Here is a 27,099-nt window from a genome sequence, read left to right as displayed (position 1 = left end):
TCTGCAACAAGCTGCCAAACCAAAGCTCCCTTGTCTGAGCCCTTCCAGATACCTACCTGTCTGTCAGAGGAGTGATGACCAGGCGGGGTGTGTTCCCAAGGTATTCATAGGAATATAGAAACTGTGCGTCACAAATGTTCGCATAACAGTGCTTCTCCTCATCTTCCCACCTGTGTCGGAGTTGAGACAGCCAAAGAAACACCTGTGCATTGTCCACCTTCAAGAGCAGAGAAGAAAATCAACATAAAACAGCTTATGGAGGGGCAAATGGTACAGCTGGAATACCAAGGTGATCTACATGCTCCACAGCGATCGTGAGTGTACTTGGGGGCAATGACATCACACATCTCACCATTCCACAGTGAGGCAAGTGCCTTGACAGGAGTGCCAGTCAGGTCGGGTAGAAAATTCCCCAGAGCAACACAGTAGGTCCCCCATCCCTGCAAGTGGAGTAGCTACATTCAGGGCAAACTTCTCCAGGGAATGGTGGGCTCTCCAATCAATGGAGCATTAGCAATCCATTCTATGGCAAAGACCAGATCATGGGCATGCCCAGCTACACGGATTGGAACATTAACATACTGAGAGAGCCCCATGGTTTTCATGGAGACTATGACGTCCCAAGCTGGTCCATTTGAGGCAGCTTCAGCATAGATACTGAAGTCCCCCCCCCCTAAAAAAAATCCACTGTGGTAGGGTTTTCCAACACCACATGCAAGACTTCATTCACCAGCTCGGCCAGGGAGGTTGCAGAGCAGTGGGGTAGATGGTACATTAGCGACATCCCTGTGCTGTCTCTTTGGCCAAACATTCACAAACAACCCCTCAAACCCACACACATTGCCAGTTGGTATCCTGGTAAGGACGATGAAATTCTTCTGGATGACTGTAACACCTCCTCCCTCCCCCTCTGACCTGGAATGGTGCTGCACTGAGCACCTGCTGGGTCAGCATAAGCTTCCCAGCGCATCTGCCAAGGTTGAAGTTATGCATGACAAGTGTGCTCCATCATACACAATCAAATAATGGATGATCAATGATGTATTATGGACAGACCTGGCATTTAGCAACTACATGACCAGGCCAGGGGGCCAATTGACCAGTGTCCCCAGATTCTGAAATACAGCAGCTAAAGCAGAGTGGGCAAGGGCTTTGATTTAACTTGCCTTCCTCCCACCTTTATATTTTTGCCCACTCTTACCTGCCACCACCAATCCCATATCCACACTACCTTAGCTAAGACACATAACGCCATTGACCCACCTCAAAGACCCAAATCAAAAACTAGGCGTGACTCACACCCCAGCTCTCACCTGGAACAAGAACCAAACATTCCCTCCTATATCCCAGGATGAATTCAGCATATTACCATCCTAACTTTGAGAAAGCTGGCCTGAGGAACCCTGAGTTAGGATGTAAAAAGGGCAAACAGCAATGACAGCACGGCTTCAAAGTAATCCCAGTGCTGGTTTAGCCAACTACTCGTCTTCCCTAGCAATGCACAAGCTCCCTTCTCAGTAATCCTGAGAAAAACAGTATGGAAAAGATCCGGCTGTTTGTGTTGTGTGACAAACCTTCTGAGCGATCATCTTGGCCACCACATCTCGAGCATGCACATCAATGGTGCAGATGGTCATGATCTTCTGCCTGTCACCCTTTGAGAGATGCCCTATGAGCATGGTGATGAGGGTGTTCAGCTGGGTCACTTGCTTCTTGTAGTACTCCTTCATGGCATTCTCATAGCCTTCTTCCAGCCTGGCAAAGGCAATCCCAACCTCTGTGGTCCACCAAATCTGAGTACAGGTGAGTGCCACCTCGGAAAGAGAAAGAAACTCTGAATACCTTGCAAAGTCAGAAATAAAGGGTGGATTTCTAGGCCACAAAGAGTCTAAGGGGTGGGATTCAGCTAATGAGTGCCGTCAATGGAAGCCCTGTGGAGGGGCTTCTGCTTCAGCAACAGAGTTTTCCTTCCCTCTCCTTCTGCCCCCCCCCCACATTGGAATTGTGTCAGAGGGGTCAGGAGAATCTGTGGAACAGCATATGGGGTAGGGGAGGAGATGGGGGGTTATTCTGTCTAGCAACCCAAAATATTTGCCCTAACAGAGGGATCTCTGTGTATAGGGTGGTATATAAATTCAATAAATAATAATAGTAATAATCTTCTTAGCACAATGCTGAATTCCTCCCAAAATGATTTTTTTTTTCATTCATAGAAGAAGAAACATGTGGTAAAAAATTGCATCAGGAAACAAAGAGACACCAAAAATACATGTGTGGATAATTCCTGAAAAGGCTACAAGGATTTCGTCTTGTGATACAATGCTTTACTACAGGAGTACAGTGGTACCTCGGGTTAAGAACTTAATTCGTTCTGGAGGTCTGTTCTTAACCTGAAACTGTTCGTAACCTGAAGTACCACTTTAGCTAATGGGGCCTCCTGCTGCCACTGCACCGCCACTGCACGATTTCTGTTCTCATCCTGAAGCAAAGTTCTTAACCCGAGGTAATATTTATGAGTTAGCGGAATCTGTAACCTGAAGCGTATGTAACCTGAAGCGTATGTAACCCGAGGTACCACTGTACTGTATTCTGCCATTGTATAAAATTGCTACAGATGAATAAGTCCAGAGATACTTCAGGAATTTTCTCTGAGACATAAACTGGGACAGATTGGTTTTTTCCATCACTACACCCTCTCCAGCATTAACCAGTGTTTCCCAATTTAATGGGCAAATGTTCCCAGGAGATGGCAACTCATCAAATGAAAAATCCACCAAAGGAAGAAGATAAATTGCAATTACCCTGAAGTAAAAAGATGCCTCAAAGGCCATACCTTCCCACAGGGTTATGGCCACAAAAGATCATGCAGTCATGGCCTAGAATAAAACCTGGGATTTAAACATTGCCAATCCCGAAAACATCCCCACTGGCCACCTACATTAGGTAATCTATGAGAAGCCATAAAAATGTGATATATAGAATTATTGCCACTTAAAGGTCAAAAGATAGAAACGGTGGGTTAACAAATATTGCAAGTCAAAATAAATCATCAGGAAGGGGTGCTTTTTCATAAATGAGGGTAAGCAAAAGACCTAGGCCATAAAGCTTTGCAAATGGTTCCGAAGCAAAAATATTTCTAACTTCTTAAAAAAACAAAAACTGGTGAAAATACCACCCATATTTTTCTTCAGTGTTGAAAGTCTTAATAAAATTTTGATTTCCATATTGGAAAAACAACCACCACTCAATATATATATATTTTTAAAAGGCAAAGCCATGTCCTCCAAGCTTCTATTTTTTACATATGGAGAAAATGGATTTTCTTTCTTCTTTTATAGCAAAACTAAAATCCTCTGAGCTGTAAAACCATCTGATAATCTTTAGTCACTGGCAACCCAATTCTTAAAGCACTTACCCAGCTCAGAAGCTATTAAACTGGAGCGAGTGTTTGCAGAGGGTGGAAAATTATAAAAAGTTCAACTGTTAATGCTTTACTGTTAGCCATCGTTTTCTTCCAGGGCAGGCGCTGCCTTTTACACCCAGTTTGCAAAGATCTGAGATATGCAAGCTCCTCATTCTCCCACTGGCTTTACCCCACAGCAATGCTCATGTGCTAATGTTCTTTTCAGACTACAGAAGCCTTTTTTTTTTTCCAGGAAGCTTCCATAGGACTCCTACTTCCCAATGATCCATTAGGCTGCACTTCAATTCTGAACTCTGGTAAGCAATCAAGGCTTAACAACCAGAAGCAGCATCTGATGAGAATTTCACAGCCAGGGTGCAAGCGGATGCCCCAGAGAACTGATAGTGCTTTGAAACTCCCATTGTTCTAGGGACATTTTGCGATAGGGAATTTTGTTAGGGTGAGCCGTTTCTGAGCTCTGGTCGCTGTACTGGCCTAAGATTTCAGATTAAAACTGCGGAGTGGGAGGAAATGAGGACCTGTTTCTGCCTCCCCACTTCCAGCTACTCTCTGAAGACTGGAGAAGAGACCCTCTTAAGAATATTCTAGGGGGGTGCGCAGGGGAAGGACTAGACCATATGAAAAATGAATATTATTTCAGCCGCAGTTCATTCATTTTCAGCTTTGTATTCTGATTATTAAAAAAGTGTGCCTAGACATTCCGTTGTGTTTAAGGTGTCATTTAGCTCCTAGCTTTCATACCTCAGTTTCTAACACTGCCCATCAAATCTGGAAAAAATGCACTAGTTGCCTATTATCTTCTGGGCCTAATTGAAGGTGTTATGGGGTTTAAAGTCCTAAATGACCTAGGTCCAAAATACAGTGGTACCTCGGGTTACATATACTTCAGGTTACAGACTCCGCTAACCCAGAAATAGTGCTTTAGGTTAAGAACTTTGCTTCAGGATGAGAACAGAAATCGTGCTCTGGTGGTGCGGCGGCAGTGGGAGGCCCCATTAGCTAAAGTTAAGAACAGTTTCAGGTTAAGAATGGACCTCCGGAACGAATTAAGTACTTAACCCGAGGTACCACTGTAACTAAAAGAACGCCTCCTCTCATACTGACCTTCCCAAGTTTTAAAATCTGCAAGGAACCTTTGCTGAGGGTCCCTACACCTAATGAGATAAAGACCTGTGAGAAGATTCTCTGTGGTGGCCCCTCATCTTTGAAATGTCCTCTGCTCTGAAGTGTGTCTCACCAGGATACTGCTGTAATTTCAGCAGCAGGTGAAATTTGCCCAGGCCTTTGGGCTTTTCCATTTCTGTCACTGTTGCTTGTTTTACCTGCAACCAAATTCTGTGCAAGCAACTCCCTGTTTGCTGATGTTCAGAGAATGGCTACCACCGGTCAGTTATCGCAAGACTGACCAGGGCTGAATCTACTCATATATTTTAAAAACGCTGTGAAATGCTTAAGAAGAAAAAAAGGAATTCACCATTAGCTCACCATCTAGTGTCACATATGTATAATGCACTCAAAGCATTATATTTGCAGCTGTATAGCTGAGTCCCAGGTGCAGCAGAAATGACAGCTACTCAAGCTAAGAAGGCATAAAATGGGATTTGCCCCAGAACCATGCTTAGCCCACCCTACACACCACGGATTGTTCATCTGAAGAGGAAACAGAGCAGTACCTGTGCTGGGTAGTCAAAAAGCCACTGTTCCCTTGCCTTTTCCTCATAAGCCATCACAGCCTCTGTCATCTCGTGTCTCACAGTGGCCCGCATGTGGTCCAACACACGGTTCAGCCAGCTCTCCACCTAGGGGAGAAGAAGAATCCAGGAGGCAATTACCTTCAAGCGTTACTTACCCTGGAGGTGGTGGTTCTTCCTTCCCTGAAACTACAAAAAAAAGGATTGCTGTTCAAGGCAAGAACCAACTTGTCTTTTCCCCTGTTGTCCCTAGAAGCACCTCACCACCATTCTATCTTCATGCCATGCTTAAAACAGCAATATACAAAGAGGGGCATTCTTCGTTATAAAAACTCTCCCACTGGAAAGTGCCCAAAGCGTGAACCTAAGCACGTTTTAAAGTCTGGAACGCTAGCTCATCCAGCTCAGTATGACTGACACTGACTGGCAGTAGCTCTCCAGGGCTTCAGATGGCTCTACCTGGAGATGCTGGGGTTCAGCCTGGGACCTTTGGGGTGCAAGGCCTGTGTTCTGCTACTAAGCTGCGGTCCTCCTTCTTCTGAAAGACTTGCCTTTTGGGTGGCCAGAAGGGCTAACTTGCAGGATTTATTTTCCTGCTTGAAGTTGACCTCTTGCTTTATTCTATTTATTCTATTACAGTGGGGTTTTATGCTTATTTCCCGCCCACAAAATTGTAACCAGACCCAACCATTCGAGATGAATCGGGTTATAAATAAATTACTTTTAAAAGCAGCCTTTCCTCTTGCATGCTCACCGTATAATATTAACATCAGGGTCACTTCATACATAAATGCATTTTTCTACCAAGAGACAATATCACGGTCGAAAAATACATGTGTATTAAGGGTATTTACATAAGTGAAGAGTTATAGGGAAATTGACTTTATAGATCTAAAGATATGTTATCAGAAAATAGGTTTTTATCAAGCAGCGAAATTAAAAAAGGAGAGTGAACATCTCTCGCGGTTTAAATTTTAAAAAATCAGATGGTTTGTCTGCTTTTCGTGGAATTGCTCACTGGTCAGTTAAAGGAGGTAACATAATTTGAAAAGAGGTTTGATAAACATCTCTATATCCATATTACACACACATATATGTATAAGGTATTATGGAATTGTGGTTAACTGGAGCAAGTAAATGAATATACGGTGTGCTGGGTTCAGGATATAAGTGACAATATTCATAAACAAGTTTCGGAATATTTATTAACAACAGTAAGGAAGCTTTCCTTTTAAGAAGGTGCTACTATTTTCTTGATTATAAAGGCTGTTCATACCAAGTCAGAGAATTAAGTCCACGTAAGTTCAGTATTGTTAACACTGACTAGCAACAGCTCTCCAGGGCTTCAGGCAGGGGTCTCTTCTGGAGTTGGCAGCTACTGCTTTGCAGGGTTTCTGCTCTACTTGGATGGCCAACTCTAGGAGGTTTTGGATAGTACTACCCAGTCCTGCAGACTCTCTGGTGTAGAGTTCAACAACAGTCTATATCTTCTCCTCCTTGCTGCATGACACAGGAGTCCCCAAACTAAGGCCTGCGGGCTGGATAAGGCCCGAGGGACTCGTTTATCCGGCCTGTGGCAACCCCTGCCGTTGCCCGCTCTTACCGGCGCTGCGCTGCGCAGCTGCCCACTTCCGGGTCAGAGGAGCACCAGAAATAGCTTGTGTGCATGCGCAAGCGTTATTTCCGATGCACATCCGGGTCAGAGGAGGCCCGTGCACATGCGCACGAGCTATTTCCGGTGCTCCTCCAACCCTGAAGTGCTCCGGAAATAGCGTGTGTGTGCACATATGGGCACGTGCTTCCCCGCCCTCCGGCCCACCACACAATCGGTGCTGGAGACACAGGCCCAAGGCGCGGTAAGTTTGCTGACCCCTGGCATAACATCTAACATGGAACTGCTGAGTGGGGTAATCTGGAGTTTGGAAGTGCACTGCCATAATATGCTGATGACACATAGCTCTGCTTCTCATTTTCTTCTTTTACAGGTGAAGCTTTGGTTACATTGAACCAGTGCCTGACCACAATAACGTTCTAGATGAAGGCCAACTTACTGAAACCCAGTCTAGATGCTGAGTCGGTGGGTCTTCTGACCAAACGAGTGATGTTCAACTGGTCCTGGATGGGGTCAAAACTCCACCCTGAAGGAATAGGTTCATAGCTTGGGAGCTATCCTGGATCCATTACTGCCACTGGCCTCAGTAGCCTCAGTAGCATGGTGTGCCCCCTACCAGCTTCAGCTATCCTATGAGGATAGGGATAACTTGGCTTCAGAGGTAAACTTGGCTTCTAACCTCCAGGTTAGATTACTGCTATGTGTTATATGCAGAGCTACCTTTAAAGACTGTTTATAAACTGTAGCTAGTGCAGAATGCAGTGGCCAGAGTAATAATGGAGATCAGACAGTATGACCATAGTGGAGTAATAATGGAGATCAGATAGTATGACCATCGATCCTGGTCCAGCCTCAGCAGCTGCCAACATGTTTCCTAGCTCAATTAAATTTAACCTATAAAACCTTATACCACTCAAGACCCCCAAATCATTCATAGCGCCACTCTGACAAGAGCCTGCCCAGACTCAGAAATGATCAGCTGATGTCATGATGATGTGGGAGAGGGCCTTTTCAGTGGTGGCCCCCTGTCTATACAATGTTCTTTCCAGTGAGGCTCACTTGACACTGTCACTAATATATTTTCAGTGCCAGATAAAGACCTTCCCCTACTCCCAAGGCATTTGAAGGTAACTGTTTTGTTGCTCACATGTTATATTCTCTGTTGTGCATAATTCATCAGCTGTTGTAACAAAATGTTATAGGTATTTTGAAGGATACAATACGTTTTAAAATTGCATTGCTTTGTTCTTCTGTTTCAGCTTTCCCGTGCTCACTGTTTGTAAGCTGCCTTGTGAGTGCTCAGGTGTAAGGCATCAAATATAAAAGTAAGTAAGTAATACTGAATCTAATGTCACCTCAATCCATGCAGAAAAGGCTCAAATTGTACAGAGAACTCTTAGGCTGATTGAACTTTCATTTTTGCTTGAATCATGTAACCAGAGTAGGTACATAACAAGGCAACCTGTTTACAGCACCCATTCAGTGTGCCAAATAGGAAATGCTCTGTTATAGTCTGAACAAAAACCACAGGCATAGACCTTGTTCACAGAAAGAACATGGGTTTCTTGACATCACCCTAACCTGTCCACTGCAGTCACATGGCTCGCTGAAGTTAACATATTCCTCCTCTTTGCTGTACATCCCTAAGCCAAGCTTGGTCGAACTTTGGTCTGAATCCACCTGAAATTTCATCTTGGCCATATTATCAAAGAGTTTTGAAAGATGTCGCTGGACCTGCAAAATATATATATGTATACAGTTAGGACTGAGCACCATGCAGCTAGAGAACACAGCACTTTTCCATATTGCTTCCAAGAATAATGGGCCACCGTTAGGAAGACACAGGAGGATACCATCTACGAACCCACATTCTCTTGCTGCTGCCTTTAAAAATAGTACCATTGGACCCCTGCGTCAAAGAGAAAGACATCTTACATTTATTGTTCATTGTCTTTAGTTAATGCTCTTTCCCTTGGAGACCTAAGTTTTGTGCAATGCCCAACAGCCATTATTGGCATTCAGCAGCTTACAGAACCAGCTCACTTCAATCCTGAAAGCTCCTTTTATGTACAAAACATCCCTCCTTCCATTTGATAAACTGTATATAAAGCATTCTCATTCTCTACCAACTTGTCCCCTAAAGCTTTCAATTGCACTTAAATCATTGCGAGTCCAACACTAGGCCCACTAAGATAAAATTGTTGTGTATTTAATCCTCCTCCTGGAATCAGCAGACGGAGCTCAGAGACAACAATGGAAAGGCCACAGGTTTATCCATATTTGATTCTACTTGACATTTATTTTGATTTTACAGCAAATCGTTTTAAATAGGAATAACAGACACAGCTCAAATAATTCCTCCTATATCAGTGAGCTTTTCAAGGCAATATTTTCCTTTGTGTTTTCCCGTGTTTTCTGCTGTGTTCGAGGCATTGATCAAATTGAAGTTCTGAGCCCAATAAGTAGCTGAGAAGGATTCTGCGCTGGAAGAAATCAATGCCTTTTTTTGCTTTTTTCTGTGTGCAGAAGCAGTTAGTTATATAAAGCCTGCAATTGCTTAGAATCCAGTTTAACAGGTGCAGACCTCTAAACGGTGTAGGCCTGTGATATTGATGGTATAAATGTGTTAAGTATGGTGACATTTCACCCAATCCACCATTCTTCTCTCATCACAATACACTTTTTCCAGGTGTACTTTGACAAGCACTAAACAAGTGGTACTCAAACACAGATAGGGCTCACTTGGTATGCTACAAGACCAAATTCCTTCCTTTTTCTTTTTAATATAGTTTTTGTGGGAGAAGGGGATTCGTCCACAGTGGCAAACAAGGAATGGACTTAGGACTCTGTCCTGCATTGTCATCTTGAAGGCCTAAAGGGGTGGAGAACCTCAGAGCAAGGGGTCTTTACCCGACCCTCAGGACTCTCCTCAACTTACACCCCCTCTTTCAAGGAGACAACACCTCTGGTTCCAATCTGCACTCCCCCTAAGTGCTTTTCCCTGCTGGAATATGATTTCCTCAAACTGTGATTGTGCCTCATTTGCTTTGATTAACACTGAAGATGTGTGTGTATTGGGTGGGGGGAATATAGAAACTTTTGAATTTTGCATGTAGCCTACTGTACAAAAGTAAGAATCACATCCCTTGCCACACCCACTTTTTCTCCTCTGGCCCCTATCCGCCACTGGAATGCAGCCTCTGAAAGGCTGCCCTCTAGAGTGTGCAGTGCTCTGGCTGAAGAAGATCCCCACGCCTGTGTGAAGCAGAAGAGACATTCATAGCACTTGAAAGAAACATGAGTCTCAGTTCTCCGAATTCTCAAATATGTTCTGGCTGTTTGCACTGGGTAGCCAGAGAGGCCAGCACAAATGTAACTGGCAGGTCATCTGCCAGGAGTGGAAGCAGTGACTGGATTAGCACCATTGGAGTTCCTTGCCACCTGTATGTCCTCCTATACCTTCCAACGGGTTTTTACTATGTGTGTTCTGCATATTTCTATATGGCAGAAGGAGAGTCACAGCCTGCAGGGACAGAGGCACCATCATCAGTAAAAACACAGTAAAACACAGCAAGCATGGAAGAAAAGGCCAAGGGGCATGGGGACAGTGTTGTATTTTTATTTATTTATTATTATTACTGTTATTGTTGTTATTATTATTATATTATTATTATTACTATTTCAGGGGGCAAAAATGTCATTGGATGAACCTCATGGATATATGTACAATCAATACAAAGAGAGAAGCAATCTTCTGCTCTGTGCAATTCTCCAAGAAGAGACAGCATTTTGTGATGAGCCATTAGAAATTGTTAAAACGGAAGAAGACAAGCAGCCCTTGGGACATCCTGTAAGTACAGGTAACTCATAGCCTACGTGAGGGTTCGGTTCTGAAGGTCCACTAATAAACTCAAAATTGCATAAAGCCAGGAACCCCTGTGTCAGGGAACTGACATCGGAGCGAGAGGCGAAGGGGAGGCTCCCAGATGATGCTGGCGAAGGACCCAGCAGCAGGGGGAGAAACATCTCAGTAGAGGGGGAAGCCAATCAGCGCAACACCAGGGATAAAGGGAGGCAGACGGGGGAAGTGGAGAGAGGGCTCCAGGACTCTTCACTCGACATCAGTGAGGAGAGCCCAGGTCCTCCACTACCCACGCCTTCCCTGCGCAGAAGAATCCCGCGCAATGAGAGGAGGAGGAGACTGGGTGTCAAACAACTTTTATGTTGGAAGAGGTTCAAGAAACGCCCACTGACGGATTCTGCCAGTGACTGAGGCAGCCACGATGAGAAGGGGCTGTGCAGTCAGAAAGGTTTAACAAGGCAAATTAACCGAGAAAGGCACCAGTTTACGCACGAGTAACTCATACCTATTACACCCTGGAACCAGCACCTCTCCCACTCATGCCCCACCCCTACCTGTATGAAGCAGGCTTTGCCCTGACCACCTCAGGGAAGTACACAGAAGGGTTCTGAGAGCGTCCCAGAGCCCCATAAGCAAGGCAAAGGGCTTTAAAAGCTCCTTCCACAACAGGTTTCCCCCACTCTCTTATTTTTCTGCTGCCCGTGTAAAGTTGCAATCGCATAAGTGAAATCAGCTTACACTGCAAGTTACCCTGTACTTTAACTGTTTCAAAATTATTGTTTCCTCTTCAATAAAAGCGCATTGGGTTTTTAAAGGATGCTTCCTTTAAAAAAAAAAATCAAATCAGAAAAACGCCACTCCGAAACTGGATGGAACTGCAGGTTAACACATAGCAAACAAGTCACAAACCAGCTCAAGACCATCCTTGTCTATTCCTTGCTGCTTTAGCGTCTTCATGTTTTGTATTGCTGTATGCTGCATATATGTATTTGTGTAAAGATTCCTTTAAAGTAAATAAATGAGAACAACCATTCTGAAGGGCCACAGGTTTCCCCCACCCCCCCCCCACCCCTCCACCCCTCCATTACGTCTTGAGGGTTCTTTAAACAACAACAAAAACCTTAAACTGCTCTGCTCTCCTTCAATATCTGTGAATTCCTTATTCTTGACCAGGCAGAAGCTCTTCCTACCCCACCTGAAAGGAGCATGAGAAAGCAATGCCAAGGAAGAGGCACCCCCAAAAAGTGGGGATGAGGGAATCACAATGTAATTTCAGCTTTGGACTTTGCTATGTTGATTCTGCTACTTCAGTCTGGACTGGCATCAATCATCAGAAAGATCGGCAGAGTTCCTGTGAGGCTTGCAAGTATTAGGCAGTTGAATCTTTGCACCCAGCACTCAATAAAAGCCTTCATCTGCAAGCATTCTGACACCTGGGTAAGCCCTTTGCCTCTCTCCTTTTGTGAAAAGGATGCACAGATTATACTTAACGGAGTTCTATAAAAACCAGTACAGGATGTAGATGCTGCCATCTAGTGGTGTTTCAAAGACTTGCTGCTTCTCGAAAGGAAGGCTTATATGGTCAAGGTCACAAACTAAGCACTGATAGAACCAGTCTCCTTTCTACAGCAAGTACCTAACAGTTGAATCAAGCACATTCTACCAAAACAAAAGCCATTTCCATAGGTAGAAAAGAAGCTAAGGTGTCTTACCAGCTGCGGGTTGGTGCCATTCGAAAGAATATCCAGTAAGTCGGCAGAAGAAATAAAGTAAAACCTAGGAAATGCCAACCGCTTGGTGTCCAAATACTCTGCTAAAGCTTTTTCACACAAAGACAACCTGGCAAAATCAAGCACAGAAGAATGTGCATACACTTAAAATATATAAAAGTGCAGAAAACTAAGAAAAGCAAAGATACCTTTAGAAGAAGCACATACTTTTGTCTTGCTAACTTTGGGAGGGGAGGCACTTTTTGGAGAAGCTTCACTGCTTTCATGGGTTACAAACACGTGTTTTCTGCCACCTGTGCACATCAGAGCCGCAACCAATCCCTGTTGGCTGGCATATGCACCTTTAATATGCACACAGTGGACTGCTTGAGATGGTTGCACACATATTACTTTCTGGCAGCGCCACTGCATATTTTAAGAGCAGTTTCAGAATATAACATGTGAAACAGCTTGAATGTCCTCAAAATGGCTCTCTCTTTTTTACATTTTTATTGAGTTTCTTTATTACAACAAATTACAAATACAAGTATCCAAATTTTATATTTTACAATCCCCACCCTCCCATTGACTTCCCTCATCTTCCCTTTCTGGTTTATTACATTACTTGTTATCTTCTGCATGTTAAATAACTATACCTGTTATTGCTATCTTTCATCATATTCTACTTAAATAAAGTTGTGAATGTTTATTCAAAGCCTGCCATTGAGTCCATCTCTTTTTGTTGTTTCTGTAAGTAAATTGTAAAGGGTTCCCATTCTTTTTTAAAGTCACTATTGCCCTTTTCATGTAATTTGTCTGTTAACTTTGCTAATTCTGTGTAATTCATCAATTTAATGTCCTCAAAATGGCTCTTAAAGAGATGTAGAACATTTATGATTAACTAAAACCAGAGTTTCCATTACATACATGCAAAAGGAACTTAAAGGATCCATTCCTAACCGGGAATAGCATTTCAGAAGCTTCTGCCATGCGAGTCCTGCCTACCTGCTTTGGATATCTTCCAGTTGCTCATAAAGGCCAGCCTTGTTGGTTGCTTCCACTACATTTGGGGTTCTTTCAGCATCATATGCCAGCTCTTTGAAATCAACATCAATTCCTTCAAAACGCTTGGAATCCTATGGAAGACAAGAAAGACAGAAGGTCCGGCTGCCTTTCCATATATCCCTCAGCTTCCATATATCCCCTTTCAGTAGCCAGGCAGCTAAGTGCAGCCAGTTTAAATTTGGGTAGAGTATAGTGCCCTAGGAAAGTTGATCTGATGGTTGAGGAAGAAGCCCGAGGTCAGATAATAGAGGATTTCTGAGATTCAAAGGCTCTGGGCCCTATGTGGGGCCTTCAAGGGGGGCATGGCTCTCTCCCCACTGACTTTGTGGAGCACTCTGGACAGGAGGGCCAAGGTGGGTGAGAGCAGAGGCATAAAGGAGGCCTGGAAGCAGAGGGGCCTTGTAAAAGACAGGGCAAGAAGCTTAGGGTCACAAGGCTGGTCCAAAAGTTTGTTATGTATTCTCTGCCTTCCTGCATGACTGGAGGATATAACCCAGCATATCTGAATACCTCATCACTCCTCTCAGCCCCGGTCATTTCTCATTAGCACAAGAGATTTCTACAGAACCATTCAACATGGTATACCAACTTTTTTCATTCCCATCCCTTTCATTAGCAGGAGTGAAATACACTATTTATATTACCTTTATGTCACTTCCGTTACATTGACTTCCCCTAAAACAGGGATCACAGGGATAGCTAAGCTGTGCCCCATCAGATGTTATGGGACGCCCATTAGCCCCAGCCAGCAGGGCCAATAATCAGGGGTGATGAGAGTCGCAATCCAGAAACTTCTGACAGTAACACGTTAAGTCACTCCTCCACTAAAGAATCCTGGGAACTGAACTTGGGTGGAGTGCTGATACTTCTTTATTAGAGATCCCCAACCATGACACAAGTATCAGGATGCCCTTGTAAACCAGCCTGTAGGCGGGCTCTCCCCTAAATAATAAACAGCAGCAGTCCAACACATGCTTTTGGGGGTCTGTACGGAGGGGAGGGAACTATTCTGTAATTGCAGCTCACATAATCTGTACTGGGAGCCAGTGCCATGGAGTACCTTGAACAATTATGCAACTGAATAAGCAGGACTCCCAGAACAGCAGCCTCCCTGAGGTAAATGCTCCCTAAAGAATGGAGAATCACCCTCGGCGCTTTCCTGTAGAAAGCAGATAGGATTTTTATTACCTCCGGAAGTTGTGCCCGGATATCTTCCGACCCAATGAATATGCTTTCCAAATGAGACCAAGTCCGCTGAACCTCAAACCAGATGGAAATGACGGAGTCTGCCGTTGACAACTTTCTCTGCCAGAAAGACACTTCCTCCAAGAAGAAAGCGATGTATTTGGATGTCATCAGGTTCTGCAGCTGGACTTGGTTGTCTTCAAGGGTCTCAATGAGCTCCTCGTCAGATTTCAGCAGGGGGACATTTGTGCGGGGGTGAGGTTCGTACTGGAATTCCATGCTGGCCCAGGTTGTCTTCAGCTCTTTCACAACCTTCTCCATGCTCATCTCTTTAACTGCTTTGTCCACTATGCTTCTCACCTCATCCTCAAAGTTATGCAGGTTGAGTTTAAGCAGGTCTGCCAGGGTAGTGTCTGCATCCATGGTGAACTGCACACCTGTTGCTTGCATCAGCTGGTTCCAATGCCTCTCTCGGATGGCCGGATTCTGCAGTTCTGACACAGCCCTCAGAGATGTCAGGATGTTTTTCACTTTGTTGTCCAACCCGGAGAAAGCATCCCAGGCCCTCATTTCCTTATCCAGGCTCCGCGTGTCTTTGGCGAACTTCTTGCACTCCAGCTCCATGTTTTCAATGTTAATATCCCTCCATTTCGTAGTCTCCCAGTCATTCACGCTAGAGATCACTATGGAGATCATATCCCAGAGTTCTTTAAGAATATGCACTTCCCTCCGGCACTGCTTGAGCTGTTTGTATTCTGGAACATTGACTTCAAACAAATCAGCTGCCTCATAAATTGAGGTCATGGTAACTTCCATCTGCATAAGCTCTGTGTGGGATGCATCCAGCATTTGGTAGGGATTTGTTGCGTCAAACCTAGGAAGCAAGTTTTAAACTGCATTCAGTCATGACTCTTTTACACCTTTGCCGCGGCTCCGGGGCGGATACTAGCGAAGGGAGGAGGCGCATTGTGCGCCCCGACACTCCTCACTGTGGCAGGCGCTGTACTGGCTGTGACATCACATGGGGGCGGTGCGTGCGTTAGTCACGCACCGAACCGACGTCACCTTCCCGCCCGCCCGCTACATTGTAAGGGGCATGTACGCTGGTCACTGCATTGAAAGGGGGCATGTACGCTGGTCACTGTTTTGAAGGGGAGTGAAGAACACACACACAAAAAAAGGTAACTTGTTAATTTAACGTTTATTTCTATGAGGAGGAGTAATTCTGAGGGGTCAAACAAAGAAATAATAAAAAAGTGACAAAAAAGTTATTTTTATAATGATGAGTTTTGTGGCTCCCAGTTGTTTTTTCTTCGGAAACGGGTCCAAGTGGCTCTTTTTGTCTTAAAGGTTGCAGACCCCTGCCCTAGACCATAAAATGAGAGACAATAAAAGGCAAAAACAAATTTTAAAAAGGTCACCCAAAAGTGACATTCAGCTTCTATAGTCTCTCATAATCTAACACAGGCATAGGCAAACTCAGCCCTCCAGATGTTTTGGGACTACAACTCCCATTATCCCTGACCACTGGTCCTGTTAGCTAGGGGTGATGGGAGTTGTAGTCCCAAAACATCTGGAGGGTTGAGTTTGCCTGTGCCAGATCTAACATGACCTGAAGCAAGCTGAGCTGTGCTGCTCAACCCTTCTGGTAGGGTTGCCATATTTTAAAGAGCAAAAAGGAGGACCTATTTGCCGGTGCCTGGGGTGGGGGTGCAGTAGAGAAGATGCTGGCCTACATAGCCCTATGGTTTGGTCCTGCAGGATCCTTTGTACGGCCCTGTGGGCTTAGCCTAGAAACTCTAAGCACTGTGTCATGTTGGCTCTCAGCTTAATTGTTGAGATAATCCTCTAAGGCCCTGTTCCTCCTCCATGCTGTGGTTGAGCCACAGGATATGGCAGGCATCCCCAAACTCGGCCCTCCAGAAGTTTTGGGACTACAATTCCCATCATCCCTGACCACTGGTCCTGTTAGCTAGGGATGGTGGGAGTTGTAGTCCCAAAACATCTGGAGGGCCGAGTTTGGGGATGCCTGGGATAGGGGCTTTCTGATGTTGACGTTAAGAAAGGAAGCTCAGCCTCATCACAGCACTCCCCCACCAGCATACTGAATTCCGAGTTTATTGTTGTTTTAGTCTAATTGCATGCATTTTATTGTCTGATACTCTTTTAATTTCCTATCATGTTGTTTGCTGCCTTGATTTATTTTTCTTTTATGGCAAAGTAGACAGCTGTTGAAAATAAGTAACGGAATAGCCAAACACGCATGTCTGAGAAGAGAAAGGGGAAGAAGTTTTTGGCTGAGAAGGCAAAGATGAGGTGGCCGCCAACTCAGGTCATATCATCAACTTAGAATTTTCACTTCAAGCAGTGGCTTGAAAAGGTCAAGGACAGATCAATGTTTTCACCAACAATGCATCATACTTGTGACCTCACTGTAGGGTGCAAAAAATGGCAGTGCAAACCATCCATGCTACAGGCTTAAACATACATAAATATTCCCTCTTCAAAGGCTCCTACTGAAAAAAGGGTAAGCAAATATTATTGTTTTTCACAGTCAAGAGTTGGGCACCAAGGGCACAAGAGATGTCATAATAATAGTATGCTACTGTAGGGAACTGTTCTATTAGTGGCCTTTGTTATTTGGATGATTTTATCTTTCCTTGGTAGCCAAGATGAAACGGTAAACACTGCCACTGAAGAACACACAAGTCCTCTACCTTTTACACCTGCTATCCGCTCTAACCTGAATGGTGCCTGTTGGTGAAATCGTTCCCTGAATTTATGTTGCTCCACATCAAACACAGCACACTTCTTGCGGAGAACGGTCACTTCATTTCCCTGCAAAGGAGCTACATGATGCTTCACAGTTATTGCCAGCTTCTTCACGTGGCTCCATTTTTCTGGCAGCTCCTAGAAGCAAATTGAGATTACAACAAAGAAAGATGCTGGCAGAGAGCAACCTCAACTTGAACTAACCTGTCTCCAGCCTGTTTGTGTATAGCGTGTACACACTGCTGGAACACACCAAATTTTAGGTTTGCAACAGCAAGACCGTGATAATTATTTTGCCAGGATATAATCAGCAACATTATCCCTTGCTAATCAAGACATTGTCCTTATTTGATTATTGTTCCTTCCCCTGCTCCCCTGATTTGGAGACCACTGGTGACATGCCAAAAGAATTATTTTCGTCCTATATGAAGATGAGGAATGTATTTGTCATGGTCTTGAGTTATTAAGGACCATACCTGCATTCTCAATAGTAAAGGGGTAAAGGGGACCCCGACCATTAGGTCCAGTCGTGACCGACTCTGGGGTTGCGGCGCTCATCTCGCTTTATTGGCCGAGGGAGCCGGCGTACAGCTTCCAGGTCATGTGGTCAGCATGACTAAGCCGCTTCTGGCGAACCAGAGCAGCGCATGGAAACGCTGTTTACCTTCCCACTGGAGCGGTACCTATTTATCTACTTGCACTTTGACGTGCTTTCGAACTGCTAGGTGGGCAGGAGCAGGGACCGAGCAACGGGAGCTCACCCCGTCGCGGGGATTTGAACCGCCAACCTTCTGATCGGCAAGCCCTAGGCTCTGTGGTTTAACCCACAGCGCCACCCGTGTCCCCATGCTCAATAGGCTAGTACAATTGAAGCTTCTGAATCCCCAACCCACTTAAAAGTTGTCAGAATGCTAATGGGTGAAAATGCATGTTTCAAGAAGAACACTGAATAAAAATAAAATATTGCATTAATATGTGAAAGCAAGTGTTTCAAGAATAGTAATAGATAAAAATAAAATACTGAGCCTAAGCTAAAATTCAGCCGTGTCTGTACAAAATATTTTTAAAAGCATCTCAAGACAGGCTTAAACAGTGGCATTCCAGCAGCTGAAGTGCAACAAAATTAAATGGACAGCAATGATTTGCAGTCCAATTCTAGGCACATTTCTCAGAAGCAAATCTCACTGATCTCAATGGTACTTATTTCCAAGTAAGTTTGCTTTAGGGCTCCAGACTCAAGGTGTAACATTCAAATTGCTTATTCCAGAATACTTCCCAAATACTTCAGTGGAGCTATTATGTGATGTAATCACACTGAGGTGTGCAACTAGGATTTATTATTTTCATATAAGTACTATTTGGGAGTGCCCAAGCACTGCCTGAGATTGTGTAGAAACCAAAAACTACTGTGTTTCATAAATAGATAATATAATTTGCAAGCTTGGGCCCATCACACCCGAAGTCGGGTAAAGTCATGTTTCTGTCTGCCATCTTGATTCAAAATGGCCCCTGGCATCCAAACATCAACCAAAAACCCCACCCCGCCTCTGGAACCTTTGTGCCGAATTTGGTAACAATATCTTTAGAGGTAGCTGAACCTAAGCCAAAAAACGGTGAAGACACACTAAACCCACATTTCAGTTAGCTATCTTGATTCAAAATAGCAGCCAGAGTCCAAAGAGCTCCACCCTAACCTCAGGAACTCTTGTGCCAAGTTTGGCAATTATATCTCAAGAGATGTCTGAATGTATAGAACACAAATTAATGGACAGACAGACAAACCACTTTACCAAATATATAGTAGACTAGTGAGAGAGTTCAGCAGTGCCCAAGAATTTTTAGAAACCAAAAATTTTAAATGGATTGTATAATTTGTGAGTTTGGACCAGTCATGCCAAAAATTAGGTGAAGTCACATCAAAATTACATTTTGGTCCCCATCTTGATTCTAAATGGCACCAAGCATCCAAACATCAAAGACCCACCACCCACTCCCCACTTCAAGTACTCTTGTGCCAGGTTTTACAACAGTATCTTGGGAGACGGCCAAATTATAGAAAACAAATGTACAGACAAAACGTTTTCCCCCAAAATAGTAGATTATGGATTGTATTCAACAGTGTTCATTCACAAGTGAAAGGGACTTCTACCTATGCAACAAAACTTCCCTTTCTTCTCTCCCTGTGTGCTCTGCAAATATTCTTTGGAGGGTTGGGGAATCCTCTGGAACAGATTAGGAGGGCATGGGAGGAGGGGAAGGTTGTTTTGCACAACACTGCATACACTGTAAGGTAAAGGGACCCCTGACCGTTAAGTCCAGTCGCGGATGACTCTGGGGTTGCGGCGCTCATCTCGCTTTACTAGCTGAGGGAGGCGGTGTTTGTCTGCAGACAGCTTTCAGGTCATGTGGCCTGCATGACTAAGCAGCTTCTGGTGAAACCAGAGCAGCGCACAGAAACACTGTTTACCTTCCCACCAGAGGGGTACGTATTTATCTACTTGCACTTTGACGTGCTTTTGAACTGCTAGGTTGGCAGGAGCTGGGACCGAACAACAGGAGCTCACCCCGTTGTGGGGATTCGTACCGCCGAAATTCTGATTGGCAAGCCCTAGGCTCTGTGGTTTAGACTACAGCACCACCCGCGTCCCCACATACAGTGTATTTCTAGTCCATTCTTCCTGCAGAAAAAAGCTCAGAGAGTTGGTTACTTCCTAACCAGATGCTGATCAGTTCCACCTCTTTATAGTTCCCCCAGTGCTGTAAGATTGAGTCTTCCCTGAAAATTTGCTTGGGTCATGTAAATGAAAAATATGAAACTTTACATTATGGAATTAGACTAGCCCTCCCAACGGTTTCTTGCATCCTCCATCTATCAGAGTAATCTTCCTACATGTGCTGCATACCCAGTGGCGTAGCGTGGGGGGTGCAAGGGGGGCCGGCCGCACCGGGCGCAACATCTGGGGGAGCGCGCTCGCTGCCTCCGGAGTCGCCGAAGAGCCTCGGGCGCAGGCTGTAGCAGAGCCGCATGTCTCGTGGAACCGACGAGCTGTGCGCACGTCCGGGCTGAAGGCGTCCGGCAGGCAGTGGCTCTCAGCCCTCCCCGCGGTCCCCGCGCGTCAGGGCCGCGGAGGACGCGCCAGGCAGCCCCTCCTCACAGCCCCGCCTCCACCGCTGCTGCTGCTGCTGCTGCTGGGCCATGTTGCATTTTCCTCGCCTCTCTGCCCCCCTCCTCCTCCGGGCAAGTGGCGTCGTTTGGGCAGCAGCGCCAGCGGCAACTCGCCTCAGATCAGCAGGTTAGGGGTTAGGGGGGCGCAAATTACTTGCCTTGCCCCGGGTGCTGACAACTCACGCTACGCCGCTGTGCATACCTAAAGAGCATGTGTTCTGAGGATAACTCTGTTCACAGATGAATGTAGTTCAGTTTTTAATCTGTCCACACATTTGCATATTAGCAGCATGTTTCCACCTACCTCCAGCTGCTTATAGACTTCCCCTGGCAATTCCTGCTCATAGATCTTCAGCAATTCAATTGTTTGTTTCAAGGGCTCAAACATCTCATCAGTGCTGGTCTGTCTATCTTTAACGGCCAATAGGTGGCCCATAACTTCCACCAAGCCCTCATAATCTCCACTCTCCACCGTTTTGCTCAAACCAATCTCGGCAACTTTTACGAACTCTTCAAGGTCAGCCAAACTAAAGGCAGTGAAAGAGAACATACACTGAAAACATGTTGAGGATTGTGAATATTAAGCAGCCCTACCACTTAAAAACAGGAGTGGAGAACCTGTGACCCGCCAAATGATGCTGCACTCCAACTTCCAGCGGCTACAGCCAAGAAGGCCAATGGGTGAAGGATGATGGAAATTGTAGCGCAGCAACACCGAGAAGGCTGCAGGTTTCCAACTCCCACCCACAATTTTTAAAATGGGGTTTAAAATGGCTAACTTTAATAACTTCACTGTTGTGTGGCCTTTCTTCTATCCTTAAACAGGAATCACACAAACCCTAAAGACTATTTACCGTATTTTTCGCTCCATTAGACGCACTTTTTTCCTCTTAAAAACTAAGGGGAAATGTCTGTGCGTCTTGTGGAGCGAATGTGTGGTCCCTGTGGCTGGGGGGGGGGGACCCAGGCTTCTCCCGCCAGCCCCACAAGCTCTGCTCAGCACTCCCTTTAAATAATATTTTTTTTTCTTGAATTGCCCCTCTAAAAACAAAGTGCGCCTTATGGTCAGGTGTGCGAAAAATACAGTAAGTGGTGCAACAGCGAAACAATGATACCTGTGAGTCACATGATCAATGAGGTGCTGCTTGAACATAAAGCTCCACTTCTTAATTATCTTCAGAAGGGACACCTTGAAGGGGCGGGCATCAACTTTCATCCAGCTGTCAAATACAATGACTGGCTCCAGGCATCTCACTTCCTCATAGAGCTTCTCGTAAGAGTCTATCTGCTCTTTGAACTGCTGCAGTGTAGGGGGGCTCTCTGGGACGCCATCCTCAGCATGAGCCTCTATCTCCTCTGCAGTGAGGACATGGCTGTACAACAGGAACTGGCGCATGAATTCTTTCCTGTCATCCACATAGAGATATGAGTAGTGGTCAAAAGAGCTGCGGTAGTCACAACAAGTTGACATCATCTTCCGGACGCGATCCATTAGGATGTGGCGCATGTCAGCAAGTTCAGACATCTCCTCCATGTCATCCTGAAGAGAAAAGAAGTACAAAGCTGGGTTATTAAACAGGACTGAAAACAATCACCCAGATGCAAAAACAAAAGGACAACAGCTGGCCAAGGTTAAAGACCTGATAATGGCAGAAAGTGCTGTGGTCTGCAAGCCTGGGAACCAGGGAAGACACTCGATATATATCATGGACAAGAGCCTCAACCAAATCATAAAAACCATCAGAGGCACCAGCATCCAAAGAAGGACGGAATATCATCTCTGGAACAGACAAATCCAGCTGCACTTTGAAGAGAGGAGCAAGGCCTGCCTTGGAATCTGTAAGACAGCATAAGAAGGTGGACTAAGTTTCAGACAGTTCTTACCAACCTCCCCAATGGAAATTACTAATGAATATATAGAAACAGACAGACACCAGCATAATAGCAATGATAGAAACATACTTTTTGGTTTGAATGCATTATTTTTGCCATCAGCAAAGTAAATTAATTTATTTGTGGCATTTCTAGTGAAAGATCCCAGGGTGAGAATACAACATCCTTAAAATGCAACAGTAAATAAATCAAGATGCAGAGGAAGGTCAGCAGCTTTTACAGGACAAATATCTTACTTGCTTTCAGTGATTGTATAATTGTGTCCAATCTCTCTCTCTCTCTCTCTCTCTCTCTCTCTCTCTCTCTCTCTCACACACACACACACACACGACTTCTGCTACTCCCACATAATCCCAATAGCAACAGAACCACCCTCCTACCCTAGATAAATTGATAAGTAGCTTGCGTGAGCAAGGACAAGTTCACCTGTGTTTTCCAAAAGGTACTTCAGTGAACATTCAATGACATTAAAGAATCCATCAAGGACAATCTCATCCACATGCTCCAAATAAGCTTTCCAAATATCAGAAGTTGGATCTGCTGCAAATAGTCTCAAGTTTTCCTAAATATATAGAAGCCACAATCAAATGAAGGTGATCTCAACATTTCAGCATTAACAAAAGGTCAGACAGTCCCATCAGCTCTTTTGGCAGTAATAACCAGTCACTTGTATTTCTCCTGTCGTCTTACATCGTTCTAATATTCTCAGCCTATGTGCAGCTTACTAAGGCTACACAGACTTCACAGTTCAAAAGGTTATTACTATTTATAAATTCTGGGAGAATATACCAGTTCTAGTGCCAACAGCTTGCTGGAACACACTACCTGCAACATCTGGAGAGGAATTCAACATAGCTGCACATATCGGGCATGCCTAAAACAGTCACTGCCTGTACAGACTGAGCAACATGTTGAATGCAGATGTCAATGTACAGTAAGGTGACAGCAATTTAACAGTCTGACTTATTCATGCCCCTAGGGAAAATCAGACAGCCCCTTTGACGCTAGCCATTTATGGCCAATTCTGTAATGATGGAAAATAAATAATTGCAGATAGCATTTCCTGGGAGAATCCCCATTATAATTTATGTCAAAAAACAAAAACAAAAAAAACTCAACCTTGATTAGTAAATGGATCTTATGCCCCGAATCTGTGATGAGTCGATAGTGCTTGTCCAGTCGTTCATGTCGACCATCTAAGTACAACAGAGATTCTTTCTTCCCATCTTTTCTTTCAAAAACTGGGAAGACCCAAGTTTTCATGATATTCTGAATTTCCTCAATGTTGTCCTTGGTTTTCTGGATTCTTTGCTCAAGATCTCGCACACTGTCAACTAGTCGTGAAACATGTTCCCAAAGCCCTTTCAATACCAATGGAGAGAAGGTCAACAAGCATTTAATTGACAACCCAGAAACAAACCAGATAATTTTAAAAGTGTATTGGTTACTGAATTGCCATAGAGAATCCAGGTAGCATTCCTACCATGAGTACACCTACAGGAAGAAGACTGCAATTTACAGCATTCAAACCAGAGTGAATCAGTAGGATTTGGGCCAAGAGATGGCCTAGATGAAGGAAGAGAAATCTGGGCCTCAAATTATTTTATTTATTTGCTTTTCTGTACACCTTCATCCCTGCCAGGTTCCACGGAACCTATTACAGAGGTACTTCTTACCTTCTGTTTTCCAGTTCAATGTTTCTTCTGCCTCTCTCAACTGACTATCAATCTCCTGCAGCTGGTCCTGTACAAGGGGGTATTCCACCTCCAGAACTGTGAGCAGGATTTTATTGTACCAGGTGACCATCAAGTCTAGGTTGGCTACCAGCTTCCGGAAGGACTCCTTGGAAGAAAAGATTTCTGCTGCTGCCTCTGGTATCTTCCCAGTCTGGCTTGGCCCAAGGTAACTCACTTCTCGCAAAACTGACACCAGCTGCAAAACATATTCACACAAACCTTTGGATTTCTTTTTTAAAGAGTCCTCTTTCTTCTTCTTCTTTATAGCACTGTTTCCTTGTCTAGAATTGCTCTAATCTCAAAACTGGAGGAAAGAAAAGTTCCTGCTAGAAAACTGATGTTGATTAGAGATGATATTGGCGCAGCTCTTAAAGCCAGTCTGTTCCTTTAACACCATACACCAGCATGAGAGTAAAACCGGGATGTCTTAGTTACTGGGACGTGAAGGAAGGTTATGCTCTTCTAGATAAATTTATGGAGGATAAAGTGAGGGTGCAACCATGCTCCTTCTGTTCAATCTCTCAATGGTTTCCTGTACCATTCAATAACCATCTGGACTTACTAAGTGGAATGGGTACCAGTGCCACTGTGTGGTAGTGACTCTGTTCCTACTTGAGGGATCATGTCCAGAAAGTAGCAATGGGAGTGTGCTCTTTGGACCCTTTCTGTTTTCACTATGGGGAGCCACAAGGCACTTTTTGTCCCAAATGCTACCCAACATCTGTAACGAAGACAAAGGGAGCAGTCAGTTGAAGTTTTGCAGCAAGCTGTCATCACTATACTGATGATATCCAGCTCTATTTCTCCATTGCATCTGATTAAAGGAGAGACTGTGCAAGTCCTGGACTTGGTGGTGGACTGGATGAAAGTCAGTAAACTGAGATTGAATCCTGGAAAGATGGAGGCCTTGTGGGTGGGTGGTTAACTGTGACCGAAAGATAGGTCAACTGCCTGTCCTGGATGGGGCGGCCCCACTGTCCGAAGAAACAGATACATTTTCAAGGGTACTCCTTGGCTCATCTCTCTCACTAGAGGCCCAAGCGACCTTTCTGGCAAAGTATGTGTGTGTTTTTAGCAGCTCCAGCTAGTGCACCAGCCACTGGCGGAGGAAGGAGGTGCGGGGGGGTGCAGTTCGCCCCGGGTGTCATCCCTGAAGAGGGGTGACATCACCATGCTGCCCCCATGGGATACTTGCCCTGCCCCCAGGTGCACAGCATGTGTGCCGCTCCAGGTGCTGGAGCAGCTAGGTCCGCCTCTGGCACCAGCTACAATCATTCCTAGACCATGACAACCTGACCACAGTGGTCTAAGCACTGGTAACCTGAAGGCTTATTTACTGTAACACACTTTAGGTGGGGCTGCCCTTGTATTTGGTCTGGAAACTTCAACTACTGCAGAATGGCATGGTCAGACAGCTCACAGAAGCAGAATACAGGCAACACATTATTCCACTGCTGAGAGAGATGCACTAGCTGCCAATTCCAGGTTCAAGGTTCTGTTCTTCCTGTTGTTTTGCCAACTCATTTTTACTGCTTTTCAAAAAAATCAAACAAACAAATGAATATAAAATTAATTCAAATTTAAAGGTTGACTTCCCACCCCCTTCCATGATGTTTCTCTTCCCTCCCTTACTCGCTGCTCAGTATAACATACTTTTCCTTATTCCATTTCAATACTTAAAATATTTTAGTATTTTATCATTAATTCCTTTCCCATTTCTTTGAGTCACAAAGCCTTAAACAACTTGGGCTACCTGACTCCTTATGCCAGGCATAGGCAAACTCAGCCCTCCAGATGTTTCATGACTACAACTCCCATCATCCCTCACCACTGGTCCTGTTAGCTAGGGATGATGGGAGTTGTAGTCCCAAAACATCTGAAGGGCTGAGTTTGCCTATGCCTGCCTTACACTCTACCTTGATCACTGAGATTCTCTGACAGGGTACTTGTGGTTCCAGGTGCCCCTGAGGTTTGGTTGGTCTCCACTAGGAATCAAGCCTTTTGTGAGGCAGGCCCTGCCATGTGGTATTTCCTTCCAGCAGAAGATAAGCAGATTATCCCTGCCTTCTTTTAGATGTCTTTTGAAAATGATTGTTTAGATAGGCCTTTGAAATATTATTTTTTTCTCATTTTAACCAATCTATTTTTATTGATGTTTTACCAAAGTTTTCAATCATGTTTTTATGGATGCTTTTTGCCCATTTTATATAAGCACAGGTTATAAATGAAGAAGTAAGTAAGTAATAAAACGCTCTCACATCTTACCTGAGGGTCAAAATTTACAGCAATCAGCTTACTTTCCGAATGCCTTCGGATGATCGGTCGAGTGAGGTTATACTGCGATTTTTCAGACACAGTTTGGAACCACTCCTTATAAAGTTTCTCTTGGTATCTGCCATAAGACCACAACCACCATGTCAGGCTCTGTAAACTGTTAGGTGGCAAACTAAGGCTCGGGGGACGGATCCGGCCCAATTGCCTTCTAAATCCAGCCTGCAGACGTTCCGGGAATCAATGTGTAGAATGTGTCCTTTTATTTAAAATGCATCTCTGGGTAATTTGTGGGGCATAGGAATTCGTTCTTCTTTTTTCCCCAATATATAGTCCGGCCCCCAACAAGGTGTGGGCCAGCCCCCTGCTGAAAGTTTGCTGACCCCTGCTATAAAGCATGCCTTAATAAGGACTAATATATTCTCAAATCATGTCCTAAACAAACAGACTTACTTTTCTAGCATCTCCATCAGATCTTCATACTTTTGCACCATTCTTTTGCCTTCAGCAGAGTCCAGGCAACTGCCAAAAAGAAACATCAAAATAAATATTAGGACTATGTGGTGTAATATGTTGGTTTCTGTGTGTTGCCACTGTGCAGTGCTTGTAGTCACAAGGCTTTGTTTTCCATTCCAGAGATTCCAGACTGTTGGAAGTCTCACGGAAGACAGGAGATGGATGTGATGTTACTGGTTTCCTGTTCCTTTGTTTCA

At 44.5% G+C, this 27,099-nt stretch overlaps 1 protein-coding gene across 1 annotated transcript in view; it reads right to left on the bottom strand.

Annotated features, from left to right (window-relative positions):
- The window catches only part of DNAH9 (dynein axonemal heavy chain 9), a gene marked incomplete at its 5' end in the record, with an annotated part of 196,859 nt that overhangs the window by 154,314 nt on the left and 15,446 nt on the right, over positions 1–27,099 (bottom strand). Inside the window, 16 exons of the mRNA XM_081183892.1 lie at positions 57–217; positions 1,575–1,814; positions 5,098–5,223; positions 8,309–8,461; positions 12,302–12,428; positions 13,304–13,434; positions 14,552–15,422; positions 17,292–17,458; positions 20,791–21,013; positions 21,602–22,026; positions 22,127–22,323; positions 22,806–22,941; positions 23,499–23,740; positions 24,056–24,311; positions 26,381–26,507; positions 26,840–26,908. Coding sequence (XP_081040018.1) covers positions 57–217; positions 1,575–1,814; positions 5,098–5,223; positions 8,309–8,461; positions 12,302–12,428; positions 13,304–13,434; positions 14,552–15,422; positions 17,292–17,458; positions 20,791–21,013; positions 21,602–22,026; positions 22,127–22,323; positions 22,806–22,941; positions 23,499–23,740; positions 24,056–24,311; positions 26,381–26,507; positions 26,840–26,908 — 3,651 coding nt within the window. The remainder of the gene's footprint in view (positions 1–56; positions 218–1,574; positions 1,815–5,097; positions 5,224–8,308; positions 8,462–12,301; positions 12,429–13,303; positions 13,435–14,551; positions 15,423–17,291; positions 17,459–20,790; positions 21,014–21,601; positions 22,027–22,126; positions 22,324–22,805; positions 22,942–23,498; positions 23,741–24,055; positions 24,312–26,380; positions 26,508–26,839; positions 26,909–27,099) is intronic.

The sequence above is a fragment of the Podarcis bocagei genome (genome assembly GCF_964188305.1).
Source record: "Podarcis bocagei genome assembly, chromosome: 2".
NCBI classification, from domain to species: Eukaryota; Metazoa; Chordata; class Lepidosauria; order Squamata; family Lacertidae; genus Podarcis; species Podarcis bocagei.
This window is presented reverse-complemented; position numbering and strand designations above follow the sequence as displayed.